The sequence below is a fragment of the Lates calcarifer genome, unplaced genomic scaffold (assembly GCF_001640805.2).
Source record: "Lates calcarifer isolate ASB-BC8 unplaced genomic scaffold, TLL_Latcal_v3 _unitig_5489_quiver_634, whole genome shotgun sequence".
NCBI classification, from domain to species: Eukaryota; Metazoa; Chordata; class Actinopteri; family Centropomidae; genus Lates; species Lates calcarifer.
Window position 1 is genome coordinate 46034 of NW_026117558.1, and position 21395 is coordinate 67428.

Genomic DNA, 21395 nt, shown 5'->3' on the forward strand with positions numbered 1-21395 from the left:
TTCTACTATCGATTGGCTTGGAGAAATAAAATCTGCATGTTGTTGCTTGATAAACTGAGTTGGCCAGAGAGTGCTGAGAAGCCGAAAAGAAAAATAAATACATACCAAAAAAAAACCACACTCAGATTCAAATCGACCAGTTCTGATTTGTTCACTTTCAGAAACTCAGGACGAGTCAACAGACAAGTTCATGTTGTTTAAACTATTGATTGGTTCATTTTAACAAAGTACAACCACTTCTTTCTCATGGTTGATCAGTTTGGAACCAACTACAATTAAACATTTGGTAAGCATTTGGTAAACCTTCAGTAGATGACAGTCTCCGTCAAATCTATTCATCCCACTGCCGAAGATAATGGATCAAACCTTGAAACTGTTGACAGGACGATGACTGTCTTACCACACTGACCAACTAATCAATCAATCAATCAATCAATCAATCAATCAATTAACCAGTCAATTGATCGGAGGCCCTGTGGGAACAGTTTTTTTTTTTCTCGGGGCCTCTGTACAAACAAACCTTGTTAGTTCATCACAAACACGAAACAACCAACAAGCTCTATTTGCACCTAAAATGTTTTATTTCGTTATCGATTGAACATTTCGCCAAAAGGTTTCTGCCTTTTTTCTCCAGCAACATAAAAACAGTGAAAATCAACTTACAGCCATGAATAAAACTGTGGCAACTTTTTGGCAAAAATCATTTAGTTTTACATTATGTGCTTCAAAGTTAAAAGGTTTTACAGCAATAACTTACGTTTTACAGTATTATTTGTTTCCAAGGCGACACAGAACAGGAAGTTTTCAGCCGACAAACGATTTCTCAGGAAACAAAATCAGCAGGAAATACAGGAATCAGACGAGCTGCTGAGCTTTTCAGAGCATTTACAGTTCGGTCGGCAGCAAACTTCCCTCTCTGGAATAAAAGCAGTTTGTGTGAGTGAAGAGTGAAGTTCTGAAAAAAAAAAAAAACAACTTTTAATCTGAAAGTTTTCAAAAACAACTTCTGTCCTGAAAACGTCCATTAAACTACTGAAGGTCAGAAACTGAAGCTAAAAACTCTGGTTTGTTTTTTTTCTGAACAAACTGAATTTAACTTCAACTCGTCAGTTTCAGACTTTGACCTTTGACCTTTTCTCCACCCAAGAAAAAACTTTTTTTTTCAGAACCAAACTCTGTTCAAAAAAACATGAAAACTTTCTAAAGACCAGAATCAGCTCAGACGCTACAGCTAGCAGACACATCGTTATCATCACCATTATGTCACCATGGTAATTGCTATTGTTAAGGGTGGGGGCGGGGCCATGCAGGGACACAGGCAGAGGGGGCGGAGCTAAGCGCTACACATCATTTTAGTGGTATAAAAACATAAAAAGTTCATTTTTAAAGTTTCTCTCATTGAATTAACAAGCTTGACTGACAGGTGAAAGGAGCCAATAAGGGGAAAGGAGGAAGGTGAGGGGCGGGGCTAGCACTTATATACAGACTCACTTCCTGTACAGTTCACAACACTTTTCTCTCTCCATATTTACACTCTCCATTTTGTCAGCTGTCCCAACTGTGGCAGCCATTTTTTGTCCAGACTCTTCAAACTGAAGTCACGATGTATGAGCCGCGCTCACCACCGCCGCTGCCACCACTTCCCTCCCCGCCCTTCGGCTCTCGTTTTTTGGTGACAGGGGTGGGGATGAGTGAAGGTCGTGTGGGGGTCGTTGATGATGATGATGTCGTGGTGGTTGCTGTGGTAGCAGTGGTGACATCAGCATTGCTCTTCCTTGGGCTCGGGGTGTAGTTGAAGGGGCTGACTCGAGCCGCCACGGCGCCACTGCGCTGTTGACCTCGCTGCTGCGGTTGTTGGCGGTCGGGCGGCGGCGGCTTCTCAGTCGAGGCTTTCGCAGCTGCGGCGCAGGTTGAGATTGGAGGAGGAGGAAGAGGAGGAGGATGGGATTTTGGAGGGGACAGGGGCTGTCGATGACTGGCGGGGCGTTGGCCGCGGTGGGAGAGCGGGCCGAACAGGAAGAGGAGGAGCGTGGGTTGTTGACGGGACAGTCCTCCAGACGAACCCACACGTCTTCCGATTGGTCGGCAAAGCTGCGGCCGGTCAATGAGCCACCACCACTCTTCGCCTTCCTCCAAGTTCCCTTTGACCTCACGGCGCTGTCCTCCTCGCTCCGCCCCTTCTCACTGGACTCTGATGATGCTGACAAAACAGATGATGAGCTTCCTGTCCGTTTCCACGTCCCCACGCGTGGCAACGATGTTGAGTGTTTCCCGCCACCCCCTCCACCTCCACCACTGCCATTTTCCCTCTTCCAAGTGCCAGCGCGGCTAAAGCGTGATGATGTCACTTCCTGTGGCCTTGAGGGGCTCTCAGAGTGGGAGCGGTTGACATCATGTCTCCTGGTTGTTGGTGGTAGCGGTGTGTCAGGGCTAGACGGTGACTCCAATGCCACCATAGCGGCAGCAGCAGCGGACTCCTCCAGCTTCCTCTTCAGGGTCGGACTCGGAGTTTCTTTGATGAAGGTCGACTGGCGGACAAGCGTCGGCTTTTCAGGCTCCGCCCTTTGCTTCTTTGCTGTCGTGGAGCCACCAACTCTTGATGCCGATTCACTCCTAGGGATCCCGCCACCACTCCTCGCCACCACGCTCTGTTTGCCTGACTTGGAGACCGACGATGACACACTTCCTGGAGAGGCAGTGCGCGGCAGCTGCGACAGCTTCCCTCCTTTCTGGCTGGCCGCCATGGACGAGCGAGACGGTGTGGAGTCCCGGGATGACCCACCTCCTCTGTCATCGCTGCTACCTGGAGCTTTGGCCACAGGTGCTGCTCTAGGTTTGCTCCGCCCCCTTGGCTGATGGTTCTGCCCTCGGCTTACCTGTGATCAGACTTCTGTACACCTTCTTCCCGCCTCTCACTGCCTTCGCCTCCTCCTCCTCTTCCTCCTCCTTCTTCTTCTTGGCCTCCAATGTGCTGCACTCTCCCGGCTTCAGGATCCTAGCTCTTTGCTTCACCTCCTCCTTCTCCTCCACCTCCTCTTCCTCTTCTGCGTTGTTATTGGATGTCGGGAGATGGAACGGTGAGCCAACGGACTTCAGAGAGAGGACAGAGTCTGAGTCTGATGATGGCTGGCGGGACAGCGACGTGGCAGCGGCAGCATTCAGGCTGCTCACCACAGAGTTGGCGCCTTCTTGGATTGCCTTCCAGTCGAATGACTCTGAGTCAGGGGAGGCGGGGCTTCTCGGCGCCTCTGAAGGCTCCTCCTCGGCCAGAAAGCTGTCGTCAGCTTTGGGAACAGAAAGCTGCGTGGTGACGGAAGCAGCAGCAGCAGCGGCCTTCTTCTTTTTCTTGGGCATGGCGGAGCTGATGCACTCCTGCAGCAGGTCATCCTCAGAGTCGATGCTGAGCGAGCTGAGAGACGAGTTCCTCGAGAAGCAGACAGGTGTGTCCTCCACATGAAACGCTTTGGGGGCATAGCCGCTTGCTGCTGGGGGGCGGGGCTTGGACTCCACCTGTGCAGGAGGAGGAGACTTTGTTCCCGGTTTGGCTCCACCTTGTTGCTCTGGCGGCGGTGGGGCGAACTCTTTGTTGTTGTTCTCCTGGTCGATGTCGCTGAGCGAGCTCAGCGACGAGTTCCTGGAGAAGCAGACGGGCGTGTCCTCAATGGCAAACTTCTGCTTCTCATCCGTTGCCGTCTGATTGGTCGCAGGTTTGGTTCGAGGGAAAATAGCCGCCGTCTGCTGCTTCTTCTTTTTGCCTTCTTCTTCTTTCGTTTTCTTTTCCTCATCATCCTTCTCACCACCGCCATCTTCTTCGTCAAAGTCGAGCGAGCTCAGCGAGTCATTGCGAGAGAAGCAGCACGGCGTTCCCTCGATGGGCGTGTAGTGTCGTGGCGAGTCAAAGGCAAACCCTGGTTTAGCTTTGGTGGCTGTTGCCGTGGCGGACGCCATATGCCGGGCGCTGAGGCATTGGCTTCACTGGAGATGTCGGCTTCTTCTTCTGCTGTTGAGGGCCGAGAGGAGGCGGGGCTGGGGGAGGAAGAGGAGGAGGGAGAGGCGGGGCTTGGAGGTGCTCGCCATTTGCTGACGCTCTGATTGGTTTCCTGGGTTTGGCTTTGGGCATGGCGGCACTGATGCACTCGGCAAGGATGTCATCACCGTTCTCGCCCTCAGGAAGTCCAGCTCGCCTCCTCTGGGTGGAGGGGGGTGGAAGCACAGGTATGACGGCTACTGCTGCCTCCTCATTGGGTGGAGAGTCGATGGTGAGGTCACTGAGCGAGGTGGCTGTGGAGAAGTTGAGTGGCGTTCCCTCCACGCAGTAAACTCTTGGCACCTCCTCTGGTGGCGGTGGAGGCAGCACATCCTTTCTCTGCTGTGACTGAGTGCGGCTTTGAGGTGGGAGGAGCTTGTAGACAGGAAGCTGGCTAGGTTTCCGTGGTGCCACTTGTTGCTGTTTCTTTGGTTTCCGTGATGACTTGGGCATAGCCATGTTGATGCAGGCCTCCAAGATCTCGATGTCGTCGTCATCGTCTGATTCATCGAGGATCGGTTTTGCCGCCGCCTCCTCCTTCCTCTCCTCATTCCCTCCCTCCTCCTTCTCCTCCTTCTTCTTCATCTCTGCTGCGATGTATGGCTCGTCCAGACTGAGCGCGCTCAGACTCGAGGCTCGGGAGAAGCCGTGCGGCGTGCTCTCAGTGGCGAAGTGCAGCAGGACGTCGGCGCTGCTCTCCTCCTCATCTTTCTTCTTGGCTGTTACCTCCTCCTTGGTCGTCTGAGTTGGCGGGGGCAGTGGCGGGGTCTTAGCACGGCTCGGTGGCATGGTCTGCCCCGGACTGTCAGGCAGGTCGCTTGGGCTGACCACACCACTTGGCACGCCGCTGCATGGCTCACTGGAGCGCACAGAGCTGGCGATAGAGGAGGTGGAGAAGCTGTCCAGGGAGCTGACGGAGGTGCAGCGGCTGAACATCAGTGGCGTCTCCTGAGCGTATGGCTGCTCTGGTGGACTTTTAGGAGTCCTGGCGCCAGATGATGTTGTCACGTGGTGGTGGTGATGGTGGTGGTGGGCGTGGCCGTGGTGGTGGTGGTGACCTCGTCGACCCCGTGTGGAGGGAGCGGTGGCGGTCTGACTCTCTGCTTCTTTCTGCTGCCGCTGCTGCTGCTCATGTGAGTCTTTCTCACTGACAGGAAGTGTCGGATAATCGTTGCTGTCGCCGCCGCTGATAACGCTCCCGCCCCTCCTCTTTCTCCCAATGACATCACTGTCCTCCTCCTCCTCCTCTGATGACAGCGACGACAGCGAGCTGCCTCTGGAGAAGCAGATGGGCGTGTCCTCCACGCAGTATGTCTGTGTCGACTCTTGGTTGCTCTTTGGCGCACGATTGGCTTGTGGAGGGGGGCGGAGCTTACTGGTGGAGGTGGACGGAGGAGGGGGAAGGGAGGGGGCAGCGGCCTCTTCTGGCTTGAACAGCGGTTTGCGGGCAGCATCAGCGCCGTACTTTAGGCTGTAGTCTATTGGCTGTTCGTTTGTTGAGTCGCTGCCGTAGTTTGACGTTGCTGTGACGACAACATAGCGTGACGGGGGGACAGATGTCATGCGGCTGCTGCTCGTTGTTGATTCGCCGCCATCGTTCCTCCTCCTGAGCCTGGCATCCTGTCCGTCATCGTCATCGCTCTCGATGCCGCCGCGGTGACTCGGGCTCTGTCTCCCAGAGTTCAGCTGTTCATCAGAGTACTTCAGGCTGTAGTTGATGGGCGTATCCAGCTCCGCGCCGTCGTCGTCCGCCATGTGGTTGGCGCTGCGGATCTTATGAGCCAGGTCGGCCGGGTATTTCCTGTAGACACAGCACTTGTTCGCTCCACTCTCATCTGACGAATAAAACGGCTCCGATGATGGTTTGTTCTTGCCGCGGTTGCCGTAACCGTCGGCGCTCGTCACGCTGTTGAGGCTGTCGCTGGATGCTCGGACACTGGGCGGGAACACTGGCCGAGGGTATGTCGCTTCCTCCCCCGTCCTCTTTGATCCATCTCCATTCTTTGGACTCGACAGCACTGGCGTGTTGGCATAGGAGCGTGTCGTGCTCCCTCCTCCCCCAGTGCCGTTACAGCCCCGCCCCTTCCTGTGTGCCGCCTTAGGGCTAAGGTTGTCAATGTTGTCGAAAGTCTCTGACAGCTGCTGCGCATCCAGCTCCTCAAATAACGCCTTCTGTTTGCGGGCGTGCAGCGACGGGGCACCAGCACCCGGCGACACCACGCTCGTGTCCTTGTAGCGTGCTGGGCGGTTGGCCATCAGGTTGCGCAGGGCCGCGGCACTGCCCATGGCGATCATCTTGTGGCGGGAGTGGATGAGGTTACGCAGCATGCCCACAGCACCCAGCTCCCATAATGCCTCCTGGTCCTTGGCGTCTCGAGCCGAGAGGTTCCAGAGCGTCCCGCAGGCGTTGGACACGATAGTCAGACTGTGAGACTTCAGGTGCTGCAGAAGCGTCGGCAGGCAGCCGTGTTCACGCAGGATCTGCCTGTAAGACAACACAGAGGGAGCAGAGAGGATGACAAGTCTGCGGCGGGGATTCTGGGTAATGAAGGTAATTTATCGCAGTTGTTTACCTGTGCGCCTCGTTGGTGGCGATGAGGCTGGACACGTTGCGCAGGATGCCACCACCACTCTCGATGATGGCGAGCGTGTTGGTGTGGCTGCGATGAGTCAGAGTTCCCACAAGAAAGGCAAGAGCGCCATCAACAGCACAGATGTCGGCCTTGTTCTCTGTGCAGTGAGCTGACAGGTTCCAGAGTGCGCTCAGTACGGACTTCAGAGTAGACTCCTGACGAGGGAGAAACACAGGGAGGAGATTCAGTGTCCACGACCAACAGAAACAAGTAGAACTCAGTAGGGTCTCTGTGTGTTTAACCCTGAGCTCACATTAAACATGTCTGACGTTTACGTCAAAATCAACAAACAAACAGCTTTATTTACCTTCTGGACCTCGAGGGCGCAGCCCATCAGCGCTCGCACGCTGCCGACCTCACGCAGCGTCTTCTTACTGTTGACATCAGCGCGCCACGACAGGTTCCTGAGAACGCTGGCGATTACCTGAAAACACAAACAACGTTCAGAGGAGGAAACGCAGAGGGAGGCGTGGGACAGAGCAATGGTTGCTGTGGTAACAGGCCAACATACCTGCTGTAGGTCCTCGCTCTCTGATTTTAGCTGAGCGACCATTGCCCTCATGCAGCCCTTCATGGAGCACAGCGTGGCCTGATGGGAAAAATGTGACAACATAATGCTGTGATCTGCTGATCTGAACACCTGTGTTTATACGAACCACTCAGAAACACAGTCTGTCTTTACCTTATTGGCCACGTCTCCGAAGGTGAGGTTGGTGAGCGCCATGCCGGCGTATCGCCGCAGAGTGACGCTGTAATGATCGCTGCTGAGACCGAACATCTCACAGTCGACCTGCAGCAGCTCGGCCACCGCCTGCAGACCACCTGCGGGGCGAAATAACCCACGACAGTCAACAACAGGGTTAGGAAACAGGCAGCAAACAGTCAGTGAACACAGTAAACCATAAACAGTCAGTAAACAAACAAACAGTCAGTAACCGGTGAACAGTCAATAATCAAACAATAAACAGTCAGTAAACAGCTGGTGTGAGACTAACCCAGTTCGTTCATGGCGTGTCGATGTTCTTCATCAAAGGAAAGTTTCATGAGGACACAGACGGCCGGACAGATCTGATGTTCAACTGGAGACGGCACTGAACACACAACACTGAGTATTAACTACTACACTCTGTTACACACTGCACACAGTATTAGTATGTGTACACAATAGTAATATGTATACACAGTATTAGTATCAGCCTGCAGTACTAACACTCACAACACGTCTGATACAAATGAATAAATCTTTGTCTGTTTTTTAAATAAAGAAGAAAATGTTTTTTTGTTTCCTCTCATTTGATTTGACGTCAGAAAAGTTTGGATCACGTGACCTCCTCTGATTGGCTGATGGGTGTGTGACATCACTCACTGGGGTTGTCCTCCTGGTCAACGCCCCTCTCGTGGTTTTCCTGCCAGCTCCAGCAGGCCTCGCAGTAATGACGCACCTGCTCCAGTAGGTGGAGCACTCTGATCTCACGCCGCCCTCGCTTGTCGTCTGGCTGACTGTGGACGATGTTGTGCAGCGCCGCTGATGCCCGAGCACGAGCCTCTTTACTGCCGCGGGAGTTACCTAGCCGACAGGAAGACTTGTGTAAATATGACTTATTGTTACATAAAGAGATAAGGAAGTTACCTGTGAGAGAAAAACAACGTGGTTACCTAGCAACAAAGAGTCCTTGTCGTTGCCGTGCAGCAGCTGGATGAGCAGCGGCAGACAGCCAGACTGACGCATGGCGATGCAGGAGTCCTGCGAGCTCGACATGGCAAGGAGTGTCCGCGACATGTCGTCTTTGTCGTGAGTCCCCAGCATGGACAGAAGGCTGTACACCATCTCCACCTGCAGGCAGCGACACAGGCCGTCAGCTCTACACTCACTGACTCACTGGCTGACTGTTGCCGGACAGAATCACTGACCTTGGTTCCCAAGTGGCTGGTGATTCGTCGAGGCACAGAATAGCTCGTCTCATTGGTCGGTTCGTGGTCCAATCGGCTGCTGGAGGTCTGGAGGAAAAAACACAATTCAAAGATCAAAACTTTATTCACATCAAAGACGACGAAGGAGAATAAAACGAGGATGCTCACCTGAGCTCCGGCCAATCCGCTGCTGTCGCTCACCCCCTGCGCTCCCTCCACCTACAGAGAGAGAGAGAGAACGCATGTTACTGACACTCCAGGTGAGACAGACTTCTCCTCTGGGAGGGAACAGGTGAGGTTACCTGCAGCCGAGCTCCCAGCCTCAGGATGTCCTTCTCTATCTGCTGGATACGAGACACACGAGCCTGAAAACACACACACACACACACACAGTCCATGTTCATCTCAACCTGCTGACGAGTTACCTCCAGGTGACCTCCAGGTGTGCTCCTACCTGAGCTCTCCTCTCCATCTCCTGACAGGAGCCCAGCTGCTCCTCCATCGCCGACCGGATGTGACGAGCCTCAAACTCCAGCTGACGGCGGCTCATGTCCGTCTGCAGAGTAAACTACAACCACAGACAGTGTGTCAGTGAAATGCATCCTGGGAGTCACAGACAGGAGCAGAGGATCATTGTCTCATACTGTATTTTTATTCTATTTTTATTTTTGTTCTATTTCCTACCTTAGTATTTATTTTATACTATTGTATTTTTATTGCATCCACATACGGACTACTATGACAACCAAATTTCCCTTCGGGGATGAATAAAGTCATCTATCTATCTATCATGGGTAATGATGGGTGTGATTGTCTTACGTTCTCAGTGAGCGGCAGACTGTCGATCCTCTTGGTCAGATCCTGTAGCTGAGCGTAGTACCAGTCCTTCTCCTTCTCCTCCTTCTCCAGCTCAGCCAATAGAAGAGACCTGTCAGAGACAATCAGCCAATCACAGAGCAGCACACAGACGGAGAAGTAATTTGACCAAACTCACAGTATTTATTGTAGTATTTGTTGAATTACAGTACTAGTATTATTTGTAGCAGGGGAAGTTCTAACTGTAGTACCAGTATTAGTAGCAGTACCAGCTGTATGAGGAACAGCAGTATCTAAAGTGTCAGCAGAGTAGTACCAATAGTACCTCTCTCAGGTATTCTACATGTAACAGTACTACACAGTAACAGTATATGTAGCAGTACTTGTACAGTAGTGGTAGTACTCTCAGTACTGTGTACAGTACCTCTCCTTCTCCAGCTCCTCCAGGCAGCGGTCGTGGCCATCTCTGCCCGCTGACGGCAGTCCTCTCCTGGGGAAGGCGGTGGATGCAGAGGTGCCAGGAGCTCCGGGGCCTCCTGCTGCTCCTCCAGGAGCTCCAGAGCCAGAGGAGGCCGAGCTGGAGGAGGAGGAAGGGGGCAGAGGAGGCCTCAATCTGGGCTTAAAACCTCCAGAGTCCAAGCTCATCTCTGGAGGAGACAGAAACACACCGAATATTGTTACTACATCTACGAGTACTACATGATGAATACTATGAATATGTGTAAAGTATACAATATATGTACTACACATATGAGTAGCACAGTATGTGTACTACATGTACGCCCTGAAGCGTGTTTGTTTCGTTCACCTTTCAGTCTTTCGATGAGCTCCAGCTGAGATCCAGATGCCTCTCCAGACTCTTCTTCAATGGTGCCCTGCAACTGCTTCAGCACTTCCTGTTTAAAGAAAGACAAAATAAAAGTTGTACAGAGTGACATCACAATGACATCACAGTGCACTGCTGTATTTCCTCATGTGACCACAGAGCATGTGAGTCAGATTCAGACAAAGAGTCATTAATAAAAACATTAAACACTCTCTCTCTCGCGCTCTCTCTCTCTGTCTCTCGCCCAGTTTTTCAGAATAAAATCAGAGCACTCACCACGATGAAACGGCAGCGTTCAAACAGCGACATGATGAAACTAACAACACTCAGACTGTTTGCTGTTCATCCACAGAAAACAGGAAACAGGAAACAGGAAATGGGAAGTGAGTGTGTGTTTGGAGAGGAAGGACGGGACAACAAAGGAAAACAAAACTACAACTGAAAAACACGACGACATTAAAGTAAAAACAGAGAAAAACTGAAGAGAGATAAATAAAAACAATGACAGGAGGAATTTAAGATAAAAACAAAGGAAAATATTTACAATAAAATCAGGAGGAAAACAGGAGATGAAAAAACAAGAAGAAAATTAACAACAATAGAAACAGGAGAGAAAAGAAAGACAGAGAAGGAGTGAGCAGAGACGATGAGAGATGACAGACTGCTCACTCTGACAAGTTTCCTGAGTCCTCAAAGATCCTCACACAGACAGAGGTCTCACTCTAAACAACAACAAAGAACCAATTCTGAGGCTCAGAGCAGAACAGCGCATGATTGGTCGAAAATACCAGAGCTATTCTGAGCTGAAGAGAGAGAGACACTGCGTTTATATGACAGAGAGAGAGACTGAGTTTATGAGAGAGAGAGAGAGAGAGAGAGAGAGAGAGAGAGAGACTGAGTTTATATGACAGAGAGAGAGAGACACTGAGTTTATATGAGAGAGAGAGAGACCAAAAAAGAAAAGAAAAAAAGAACAGAATTTTTCAAACAATGTCGCGGGGTCCATCAAGGTTGCACCATATCCCCAACTCTCTTCAACATATACATTGACCAATTATCAAAACTACTTGAAAACTCCACAGCCCCAGGACTGGACTTAAAAGTGTTTACTTTACGCAGATGACCTTTTACTGTTATCACAAACAGAACAAGGAATGCAATACTATTTGAACATACTCCATGATTACTGTGAAAACTGGGAAATCAGAGTAAATCTAGATAAAATCTAGATAAAATTATGATATTTAAAAAAAGGCAAGATTACAATCTAAAAAAACATCAATTTTTTTGGGAGAGACAACATTGAGTCACACAACAGAATATACTGACCTCGGCCTGCTGATCACTGCTTCAGGACATTTTGTTAAGGCTGTAAGTGCCCTGGCAGATAAAGCTCGTAGAGCTTATTACAGCATAAGGAAATCCCTATTCAAACTAAAGCTCCCAATAATCATTTGGCTGAAAATTTTCCAAAGTGTTATTGAGCCAATTCTTCTATATGGAAGTGAAGTTTGGGGCTCACTGATCAAACAGGAGCAATGGGACTCAAACCCAGTTGAAAAGGTTCATCTTGAGTTCTGTAGAAACATACTGAGAGTCCACAGAAACTGTCCTAACCACGGCTACAGAGCAGAGCTGGGCCAGTTCCCCCTCTTAATTAAAATTAAAAAAAGAACAATCACATTTGGGAACCATCTGATAGAATCAGACACAGATTCATATCATCACAGATCATTCTTAGAACAACAAAGCTGTATGAACCCAGATCACATTACCTGGAATGGAACAAATGAGAAAATAACATTTCTATATAAAGGTGACACTATGAGAAGAACTCCAAATTCACAAGTAAAACTAGAAAGTAAAAATAGATAAAGATAATAAACTTCGATATTCCAAACAGTGGAAAACAGAAATCCAATCAATTAATAAATTAGAATGCTATAATTTACTAGACAGAGAATTCCAATTAGCCCAATATTTAAGCCAAATAAAACATCCTATAAAAAGACAAACAATAACTAAATATAGACTTAGTGACCATAAACTCACAATTGAAACCGGACGCCAAAAAAGACAATGGCTCCAAAGATCAAACAGAATTTGTTCACATTGTAAATGTGATGTGTTGTTTTGTTTTGTTTTATTTCATTATTTCTTATCTCATTCTTTATTATTATCTTATTGTATATACTTATCGTTGTATTTACTGATGTTCTAATGTTCATATGTCATTTTATGCTTTGGCAACATGTTTTATGTCAAATGTCATGACAATAAAGCGAAGGAGAGAAGGGGAGAGAGAGAGGGGGGGGGGGGGAGAAAGAGAGAGAGAGAGAGGAGAGAGAGAGAGAGAGGAGAGAGAGAGAGAGAGAGAGAGAGAGGAGAGAGAGGAGAGAGAGGGAGGGAGAGAGAGAGAGAGGGAGAGACACTGAGTTTATATTTAGTTTATAGTAGTAATGTTTGTAGCACTGACAGTAGTAGTAGTAGTATCTGAGCAGCAGTAGCAGCAGCAGTAGTGTTGGTAGTAGTACTGACCTTCATGTTGGAGGCCTCGGTCTCCAGCTTGGTCAGGTGGTTGGAGTTGTCCTGCAGCTCCTGTCTCAGGTTGGAGTTCTCCATCTTTAAAACCTCCACCTGTCTCAGCAGCTGATCGTACGACGCTGCCGCCATGATGGACGCCTCACGGCTGACCTGCAACACACAACATATATTCTAATACTGTGATACTTTAGTAATGTACTGTAATACTTTTATACTATGGTACTTAGTACTGTAGTACTGCAGAGTAATCAGAGCAAGTATAGATTTATTTTTGAATAAAACTGAGGTCAAATTATTGATAAAACTGTGAATGATACAGCTCTGATACATTAGTCTGTGTGTGTGTGTGTGTGTGTGTGTGTAATTTCAATTTCCAAAACAAAACCGAAAGGGTGTAGGCTGAAGCTGAAGCTTTTTTTAAAAATACCTACCCCTCTTCCCTTACAGTTAGATAAGTCACTCATCAGGTTAAAGACATCCATAGGCACAAGTTTTTAATATCATCATTAGTACTGTCTATATTTTCATAATATTATTTCGTGATTAAACTATTCTTATAAAGTTTTTTGAATCTACTGGGAGTACTACATGTTTTAATTTCTTCAGAGCAATCATTCCATAGTTTCACACCCCTGACAGACAGACAATGATTTTTTACAGTTGTTCGTGTCTTAGGTTTTTTGAATATGAATGTTCCTCTCAGATTATATTTGCCATTTCTCATTTTAAACTGCTTCTGAATAATTTGTGGTAACTGTCCATTTTTAGGTTTGTACATGATTTGCATTGTGTTGTAATCTACTAAGTCTCTAAAGTTCAGTATATTTAGTTGAATAAAAAGTGGATGTGTTGGTTCTTGATAGGGTTTTTTGCTTACAACTCATATGGCCTTTTTTGCAGTAGAAAAATAGCATCTGTATTGGTTTTATATGTATTCCCCCATACCTCTACACAATAAGTCATGTATGGGACTATGAGTGAATAGTATAGTGTGTAGAATGATATTTTACTTTCAAGATCTTGTGCTTTATTCAGTATTGCAATAGATTTTGACATTTTTGCTTTGATGTGATTTATGTGTGATTTCCAGCTTTATTTACTGTCAATTATTACACCTAAAAATTTAGTTTCAAGCACTGTGTCGATTTCAACTTCATCTATTTTAATCTTCCTATGTGCGTTTGGTGCCCGGTTTCCAAATATTATACCTTTTTATCTGTGTGTAAAGATAGTTTATTAACTACAGTACTACAGTACAATACTACAGAACAAAACTAGGGTAATACTGCAGTGTAATAACACAGTGTAATACTACAGTGTAATACTGCAGTACAATACTACCACAGTACTATGAAGTACGGAAACTGTCTTATCAGAGTAACTTTAGGAGTAACTTGGTGACATCAGGTGTAACTTCCTGATTAACCTGTACTATGAAAGGTGAACTAGTAGAGAGTCTAAACTGCTCCGAGCAGTTTATGCTGGTGATTAACTCGGTGTTACCAGTGTTACTTCTACCTAAGCTCAATCGATATTGGCACGACGACTGAGAGAGGCGGACTCTGACTCTGCAGGACGAGAGTCAGCCTCAGCCTCATTGAAAGACAATATAATGCGACAGGCTGTTGTAATTGTAGACTACAGACCAAAACATGCAGCATTAATGATGGAAATATGAATGTGAACCACTTTATAGGATGTTTCTATTTATTCCAGGTTCAGTTTCCACTGAGGCTGAAATACTGTTAACATGAAGTTCATACTGAACATAACAGCATTACATTCATACATATACAGCCTGAGTGTTCCAGGCAATCCAAGTATCTGAGAAATGATCACATATGTTCCATGTCCTTACATCTCATATTACAGATGAAGAATCCAGAGAACATGTGACCAGTCTCTCTGTCTTTGTTGGTTTGACATTGTGTCGTTAGAGTCTCTTTAAATTCCTCTAAACCCACAGAATTAACGTGCGTTCTTCATCTGAGAGATACGGTGCACGCCCCTTTAATGAACACACACTAATTCTGATTAAGTTAACACCGACTCAACTTACCCACATCTGAACCACCATCGTACCGTTTAACACAGATCCAGGCAGTCAGGGTTTGTCAACCCCGACTTTACCTGGAGAACCTGAGTTGAACCTGAGGAGGTTCGACTCTCTTTGTAGGTCAGACCTCAGGACTCAGTCTCCTGACGTTTTACAAAATGGATCAAGGAAAACACAACGTACAGCCTTCTGGGTAAAAACGTACATCGCCCAATCACAGAGTACCCTGATGACATCACTGTGACACAGTACACACTGTACTGCAGTACTACTACACTGTAGTAATACTGCAGATGTCAGATGTTGACTCAGTTTTTGCTTCATCAATAATTAATTACATTCTGATCAATGATAACAGTCTGATCCTGGGTCAGCTCAAAGTGCACCGTCTGTCCAACAAACAACAAACAGCAAACAATACACAAAGATAAACAGATAAACAGAGCAAGAGCAGAATCAGCCTCTCCTCCTCCTCCTCCTCCTCCTCCTCCTCCATCACCGGTCGGCCATTTTCTGTCCCTCTTCTCTCCTCCCTCCATCATCCCTGCCTCCCCCACCTCCCCGTCTCTCCATCCATGCATCCTTCCTCTATCCCTCTCTCCCTTTTTCTCCCCCCTCCTCCTCTCCCTCTCTCTTTCTCTCCCTCCATCACAGAAAACAGAATAAATTAAATCCAAAGAAGAAGAACATGCAGAGAACAATAAGGGGAGAAAATCCTCCCTCTCCTCCTCCCCCTCTCCTCCTCTCTCCTCTCTGATCTGTCCATCACAGAGTGAGAGCAGCGAGCAGATGAATGGATGAAGGATGGATAGATGTTGGATAAAGAGAAAATGGCAGCTCACCCCATCGCTGTCGCCTCCATCTCCCTCCCTCTCTCTCTCTCTCTGTCTGACACAGCACAGTCAGCTGGGCGAGCAAGCGGCCAATCAGGAGCCAGACACACACAGAGGGGGGAGGGGGAGACAGGAGGGAGGGGTGCCCCCCTTCCCCTGCTCCCAGCATGCTTTGCAGCCGCTGCTGCAGGCAGACTGACCGGGTTACTGAGATACCAGCACGCGCGCGCACACACACACACACACACACACACACACACACACAATAACAGACAGCAGCAGAGGTCAGAGGTCAGACTATTTATTTCACTGAGACTTTCAGTTTGTTTTGACTCTGCAGCAGAAACTGAGTTTAGTTCTGATCCTGTTTAAAATAAAAACTAGACTCAGACTGAGTCTGAGACTGAATCTGTCAGGTGACCTCACCTGGATGACAGATGTGTAAACTGGTGATTTAATGTCAGAGCTGAAATTATTTGTCTGTTCATTGATCATTCATCAAATTATTTTACGTGTTTTAAATCTGAAACATCAACTTCCATCATTATACACACACACAGTACAAAGGACTAACTACTACTAGTACGGTCCACTCCTAAGGAACTGCAGTATTGAGTCGTATTGACCTGTCACAGTCTCAGGGGCGCTCTGAACTTTGACCTTTGGCATCTCTGCTGACCTGGTCGTGTTTCAGATCTGAACTGAGGAGTACCACTGACACTGCAGTACTTCCAACACAAACACTCTGTAGTACCACAAGTGTTTCACCAAGTCTCTGTAGTGCTGGTGGTAACACCCAGCAATACTACTATCATCAATTGCAGTAACATTAGGTACTACTACAAGAACAGGACATATCTGTACTCGTACAGTACCAGCAGGTATTGTTTAATCCGACACAGTACAGGTAGTAAATCTAAAGGACCACTACTACAACTGCAGTACCAGTAACCAGTGCTGATCAGCAGTATTATGATAATAAAGAGAAGCAGCAGTACTGCAGTAGTAGTAGTAGCTGCTGTTAGCTAAGCTAACAGTTAGCTGAACAGCCCGGTTTCCAGTGACCCGCTGCTTTACTGTTTCTTTCCCGGGAATAAATCCAGAACACCCGCTTTACCTCAACTTGTTTCACCCCCCCTTCTTTTGCCCGGCCCCGTTGAACCCGGTAACCGTCACCAGTTTGTCCAAAGACCCGTCTAAACACCAACATCCGACCAAAACAAATGGTTAGCGCGGAGCTAAGCTAATAGCGCGGCCGTTCTTACCTTCCCGGTTTGGAGAAAACGACCAAAGTCCGCTTGAGACAGCGGCAGCTTCACGGGAACATCACCGGGGAAACGCACATCGCCGGTAAACGAGCCGTTAGAGGCGGCGAGTGCTTCTCATGTCTCCGGTTAAAACGGGAAAAGTGGAGTTTAACAAAGTCCGGGATAAGTTTTAGCTCAGTCTTTTTGTTGTGGACAAACTGCCGCTGCGGTCCGCCATCTTGTTTCTGTGTGTCACTGCGTGTAGAAGTAAATGTACCACAATGGAAAGTACTCTATTACAGTTACTGCGTGTAGAAGTACAGAAGTAAAAATACCACCATGTACCGTACTTCATTACAAATAAGGGTCACGTATTTAAAGTATTATCAGATTTATGTAGTTTTCTGCAGTAATAGTACACAGGTGATCTCAGGTGAATGTGTTTCTGTTATATTATGAAATAAAACATGAAAAACACACAGAGACTATATAAACCTGTTTTTTTCTGTGTACATCTCTGCGCAGGTTTCATTCTGAAAAGAAATTCATGATTTTTACCCTGTGAGAGTTTATGGTTTAAAATTCATAATAATGTGATGGCATGTATAATTAAAACGATTTTATTCAAAGACATAATAATTGATTTCTCTCAACATGATTAGTTTTTCACAGACATGATGAAGTAAAGAAGGACTGTGCTCTGAGAATTAAAGCACAGGTCATTTAAACAAGTAGCATCTTAAAGTTTATAAAAACATGTTAGCACAACAAGCAGAAGAAAGCAGGAAAACAGACAAGTAAAATTAGATTAACAAAATAAACGCACTTACTGACGAATGTGCTGAGAATTTTCATTGACTAATAAAACTTGTTTCGATGTGTAATTAAAGGAATTTCAATATTATAATGACACAAAATGATCCTACTGAAAACAATAGCCAACATCATTCAGTCATTGTCAACCACATTTTTATTCAGTTTTATTCTTTCAGCTATTTATTTCTGTCATTTACTTATTCCTGCCTGTTTAAATTTCCTCTCATCATCGCTCGGTGGCGCGGTTGTCTTGTATGTGTGCTGCTTTGGATTCCAAACTAAAGTTTCAACAAACGGTCAGTTAACGACTGCTTTGGGCTTTTATTGTGAAGGTCTCATCAGGAAGCGGTCGCTCTCCTCCGTTTTTCTTTAAAGATGGCGGCGGTTCTTAACGCCGCGGCTAGCTCGGTGTTTTTTGTGAGGTTTTGCCGGCTTTAAACCCGGACGGAAAGCTCCGGTGCTTAAGTCATGAGGATCGGGTCACCGTGCAGTGTTACCGGATGCCTCGTGTAAACCGGACGGCCGTGTTATTGCTGCTCATTGTCAGCAGCTCCGTGTTCCTGCTCTTCCAGCTATATTACTACCGGAAGTACGTCAGCAAGGTGAGACGCGGCGTCACGGCAGACAAAAAACTCAGGACTGTAAACAACAACGACATACTGTAAACAACTAATGACAATATCATGTACACTGTAGTTTTCCTTTTATTACCCATCATGCCCTTCTTTTGCAGTCTGGTCTTCACATCCTGAGCCGAACGGGTCACCTGACCGCCAGTGACGTCCAATGGGTAAATCAGCACCACTGTTCTCATCACAGTTAGCTATTAGCCTCATAGTTAGCTGTTAGCCCCACAGTTAGCTGTTAGCCTCATAGTTAGCTGTTAGCTTCACTGTTTTATAATGTTTACATGTTTACATCTCCGTCACTGTCCTGACGTGGTCGTTGTTTCCATGGTAACCGTTTTGAGGTTTGTCCCTGCAGCAGACGGTGAAGAAGTTTGTGGCGTTAGCGCAGCATTTCAGGCTGCCTATTTTTCTCGTTGACACCTCAGCGCTTGCGTTGCTCTCCCAGGATGCTTTGCAGCAGCGCGATCGGCAAATGCGTGAGCCACACTGCAGCTTCCTATGCACTGGCCGCCCAATCACGTCATTTGCGCTGCACGCCAACCTGTGGAAGTATGATGTGAGTATGATGTGTTTATGGCCCAGAGAGACGATGGGAAATAACAGAAGCAATGTCATTAAAAAACTTTATATTTATATGATGTGTTCTCATTCTATTAATTATCTTCAATCCTTTTATCTTTGTATAAAGTCTGTGATGTCACATGTTTTAAATTAGCTTCAGTAAAAAGTTTGTGTTTCTCTGCATCAGCCTGGCTTCCTATTGGCTGCTGAGCAGAAAGGCTTCGAGCTGCTGGAGCTGCGAGGAGAAGACCCACGATTGGCCAGTCTGGACACACTCTCAGGGGAGCAGATCCCGCTGCACTTGCTGTTCCATCTCCACGGTTACATCATCCAGGTGGGTGGGGCCACATCGCGTGGTGACATGTAGCAACCACAGATCAGAATCTGACAGTTGATTAATTTTGTCCCAGGTGGTGTTCCTGTACGAGCGCAGCGGGAACTACCTGTGGCACGGAGTGCTGCGTCTCAGAGCAAACATGGACCAAAGTTTCGCTCCAGTTTAAACTGCTCGACTACGGACGCCACGCCGGAGCTTATGACAGGTACGATGACGCTCTGCTGACACCTGAGAACAGGAGTCAGAACGACATCACTGAGGGAGCGACAGCTCTCAGCTTCAATAAAACATCATCCAACTAATCATCATTGTGCAGAGCAATGTCAGTCGCCAGCGTGGTGTTTCTGACGGACATGTGGTCGTCATGATGACACGTTAATGAACTTCCTGTGTGTGTGTGTGTGTGTGTGGGTGTGGTTGGCCCCTGCAGGCCGGAGCTGGTCCTGACTGTCCTCGACGGCATCGACATTCTAGTTCCAAGAAACGTTTCCCGCTTCCTGACTGAGCAGCGACATGCTCGCTTCCTGGAGTGCCGTTACCGTGACGCCCGCAACTTCCTGCAGGTCAGGGGAAAGGATGGACAGGAAACAGGAAGTGAACGTGAAGAGGAAGAAAAATATATTTTTTAAATAAAGTGAAAATGATGTTGGGAAAAAAAGCAACTCTGAAATTGTTACATTTTACATTTATAATTAAGGAGAAAAAGGTTTTATCATAACATAAATTTCTGAGAAATTTCAATAAGTTTAATAGGTTAATAAAATAATAAAGGTTTTAAAGTTAGAGAAACAACACAGATCTGTTCTCTCTCTCCTCACTGTGTGTGAATGTAGCTCTACCCTGACGACTCGTCTCCGGCCGCCATCGATTTTCGCAGGAAAGCGAAGTCGTTGCTTCATTTAGCTGCTCAAACGCTCGCTCACCTTGACATCCCCTTCTGGCTCAGCAGCGGCACCTGTCTGGGTAATATGCTAACACGCTAACATGCTAACACACTGACATCACAGTATAGTAACATTTGTCTCTCTCTGTGTCTGTGAATATCTGTCGCCCCCTGCAGGTTGGTTCAGGCAGTGCAGTATTATCTCGTACAGCCGTGACGTCGACATCGGAATTTACATTGTAGACTTCAGGTCGGACATCATCACAGCGTTCAGAGATGCTGGCCTGTCGCTTAAACACAAGTTTGGAAAGGTCAAAACTTTATTTTATTTAGTTTGTCAAATGTTTTGAAAACTGTATTTTTAGTGAAACAGGTGAGTTTTATTTTGAAGGGTTGTTAGTATTTGAGTCTGTGACAGGTGAATTTTATTTTGAAACTACGCGGTTCACTTTCTGCTGAGACTGGTATGTATTTTATTATGAAACCTTGTCTTTTATTTTGAAGTGCAGGTGGAGGACAGTCTGGAGCTGTCGTTTTTGAGTGACGATGTCAAACTGGACATTTTCTTTTTCTACGAAGACGGAGACGTCGTCTGGAACGGAGGAACTCAGGCTAAAAGCGGCAAGAAGTTCAAGTAAATTCTTTTTTTGCTTAAATTTAATGTTTGTACAAACTCGTCAGTGTATAAAAATACAGATTTTGTTACTAACAGCTGATGACCTGACCTCTGATTTTGTCGTTTTTGTGGTTTTTTTTTTTTCGTCAGGTACGTCTTCCCTCGTTTCTCGCTCTGCTGGGCGGAGCTTCTCGAGCTCAAAGTTCGCGTTCCATGCGAAACGCTCGACTATGTGACGGCAAATTACGGAACCTCCTGGAGCGTCCCGGTGAGGACCTGGGACTGGAAGTCATCGCCGAGCAACGTGCAGGAAAACGGGGCGTGGCCTGTGGCGGAGTGGGCGGCGCTTATCCAAGTTTACTGAGAGGAAACAGAAAATAAAGTCGACAGTGAAACTACAAATAAACACAAAGTGAAACAAATTAAACAGATTTTTTTCCCATGTTAGAATTTGGAAAGTTCAGATGACCTTATTTACTAATAATAATAATAATAATAATAATGATGATAATAATGATGTTTTCTGCAGTGTTCCATTTAACTTTAATAATTTCCTTACATATAATTTTATTGTTACAGATTTCAAACTGTACGACTTCATTAAAGTTGTATTAGATTTAAAATATTTAATGATGATGAATCTCTCTAGTTAAAGTCAGA

General features: G+C 46.8%; 2 protein-coding genes across 2 annotated transcripts; one reads left to right on the forward strand and one right to left on the reverse strand.

The window, feature by feature from the left end:
- Positions 1-558: 558 nt before the first annotated feature.
- apc (APC regulator of WNT signaling pathway) lies at positions 559-15785 on the reverse strand. Its single transcript, XM_051068937.1, is given in 21 exon segments — positions 559-1873; positions 1875-1966; positions 1968-2849; positions 2851-3940; positions 3942-6512; positions 6601-6815; positions 6968-7084; positions 7172-7249; positions 7343-7482; positions 7656-7751; positions 8027-8227; positions 8317-8494; positions 8572-8658; positions 8740-8790; positions 8874-8936; positions 9026-9139; positions 9391-9499; positions 9812-10034; positions 10196-10283; positions 12752-12907; positions 15656-15785. Coding segments are annotated over 20 exon segments (6816 nt in total). The 5' UTR covers positions 12887-12907; positions 15656-15785; the 3' UTR covers positions 559-1587.
- A 2062-nt stretch (positions 15786-17847) lies between these two features.
- fktn (fukutin) lies at positions 17848-21358 on the forward strand. The gene is given in 11 exon segments (XM_018663151.2): positions 17848-18311; positions 18443-18499; positions 18784-18894; positions 19087-19233; positions 19310-19396; positions 19398-19441; positions 19667-19799; positions 20070-20199; positions 20297-20430; positions 20629-20753; positions 20886-21358. Coding segments are annotated over 11 exon segments (1284 nt in total). The 5' UTR covers positions 17848-18209; the 3' UTR covers positions 21100-21358.
- Positions 21359-21395: the final 37 nt, after the last annotated feature.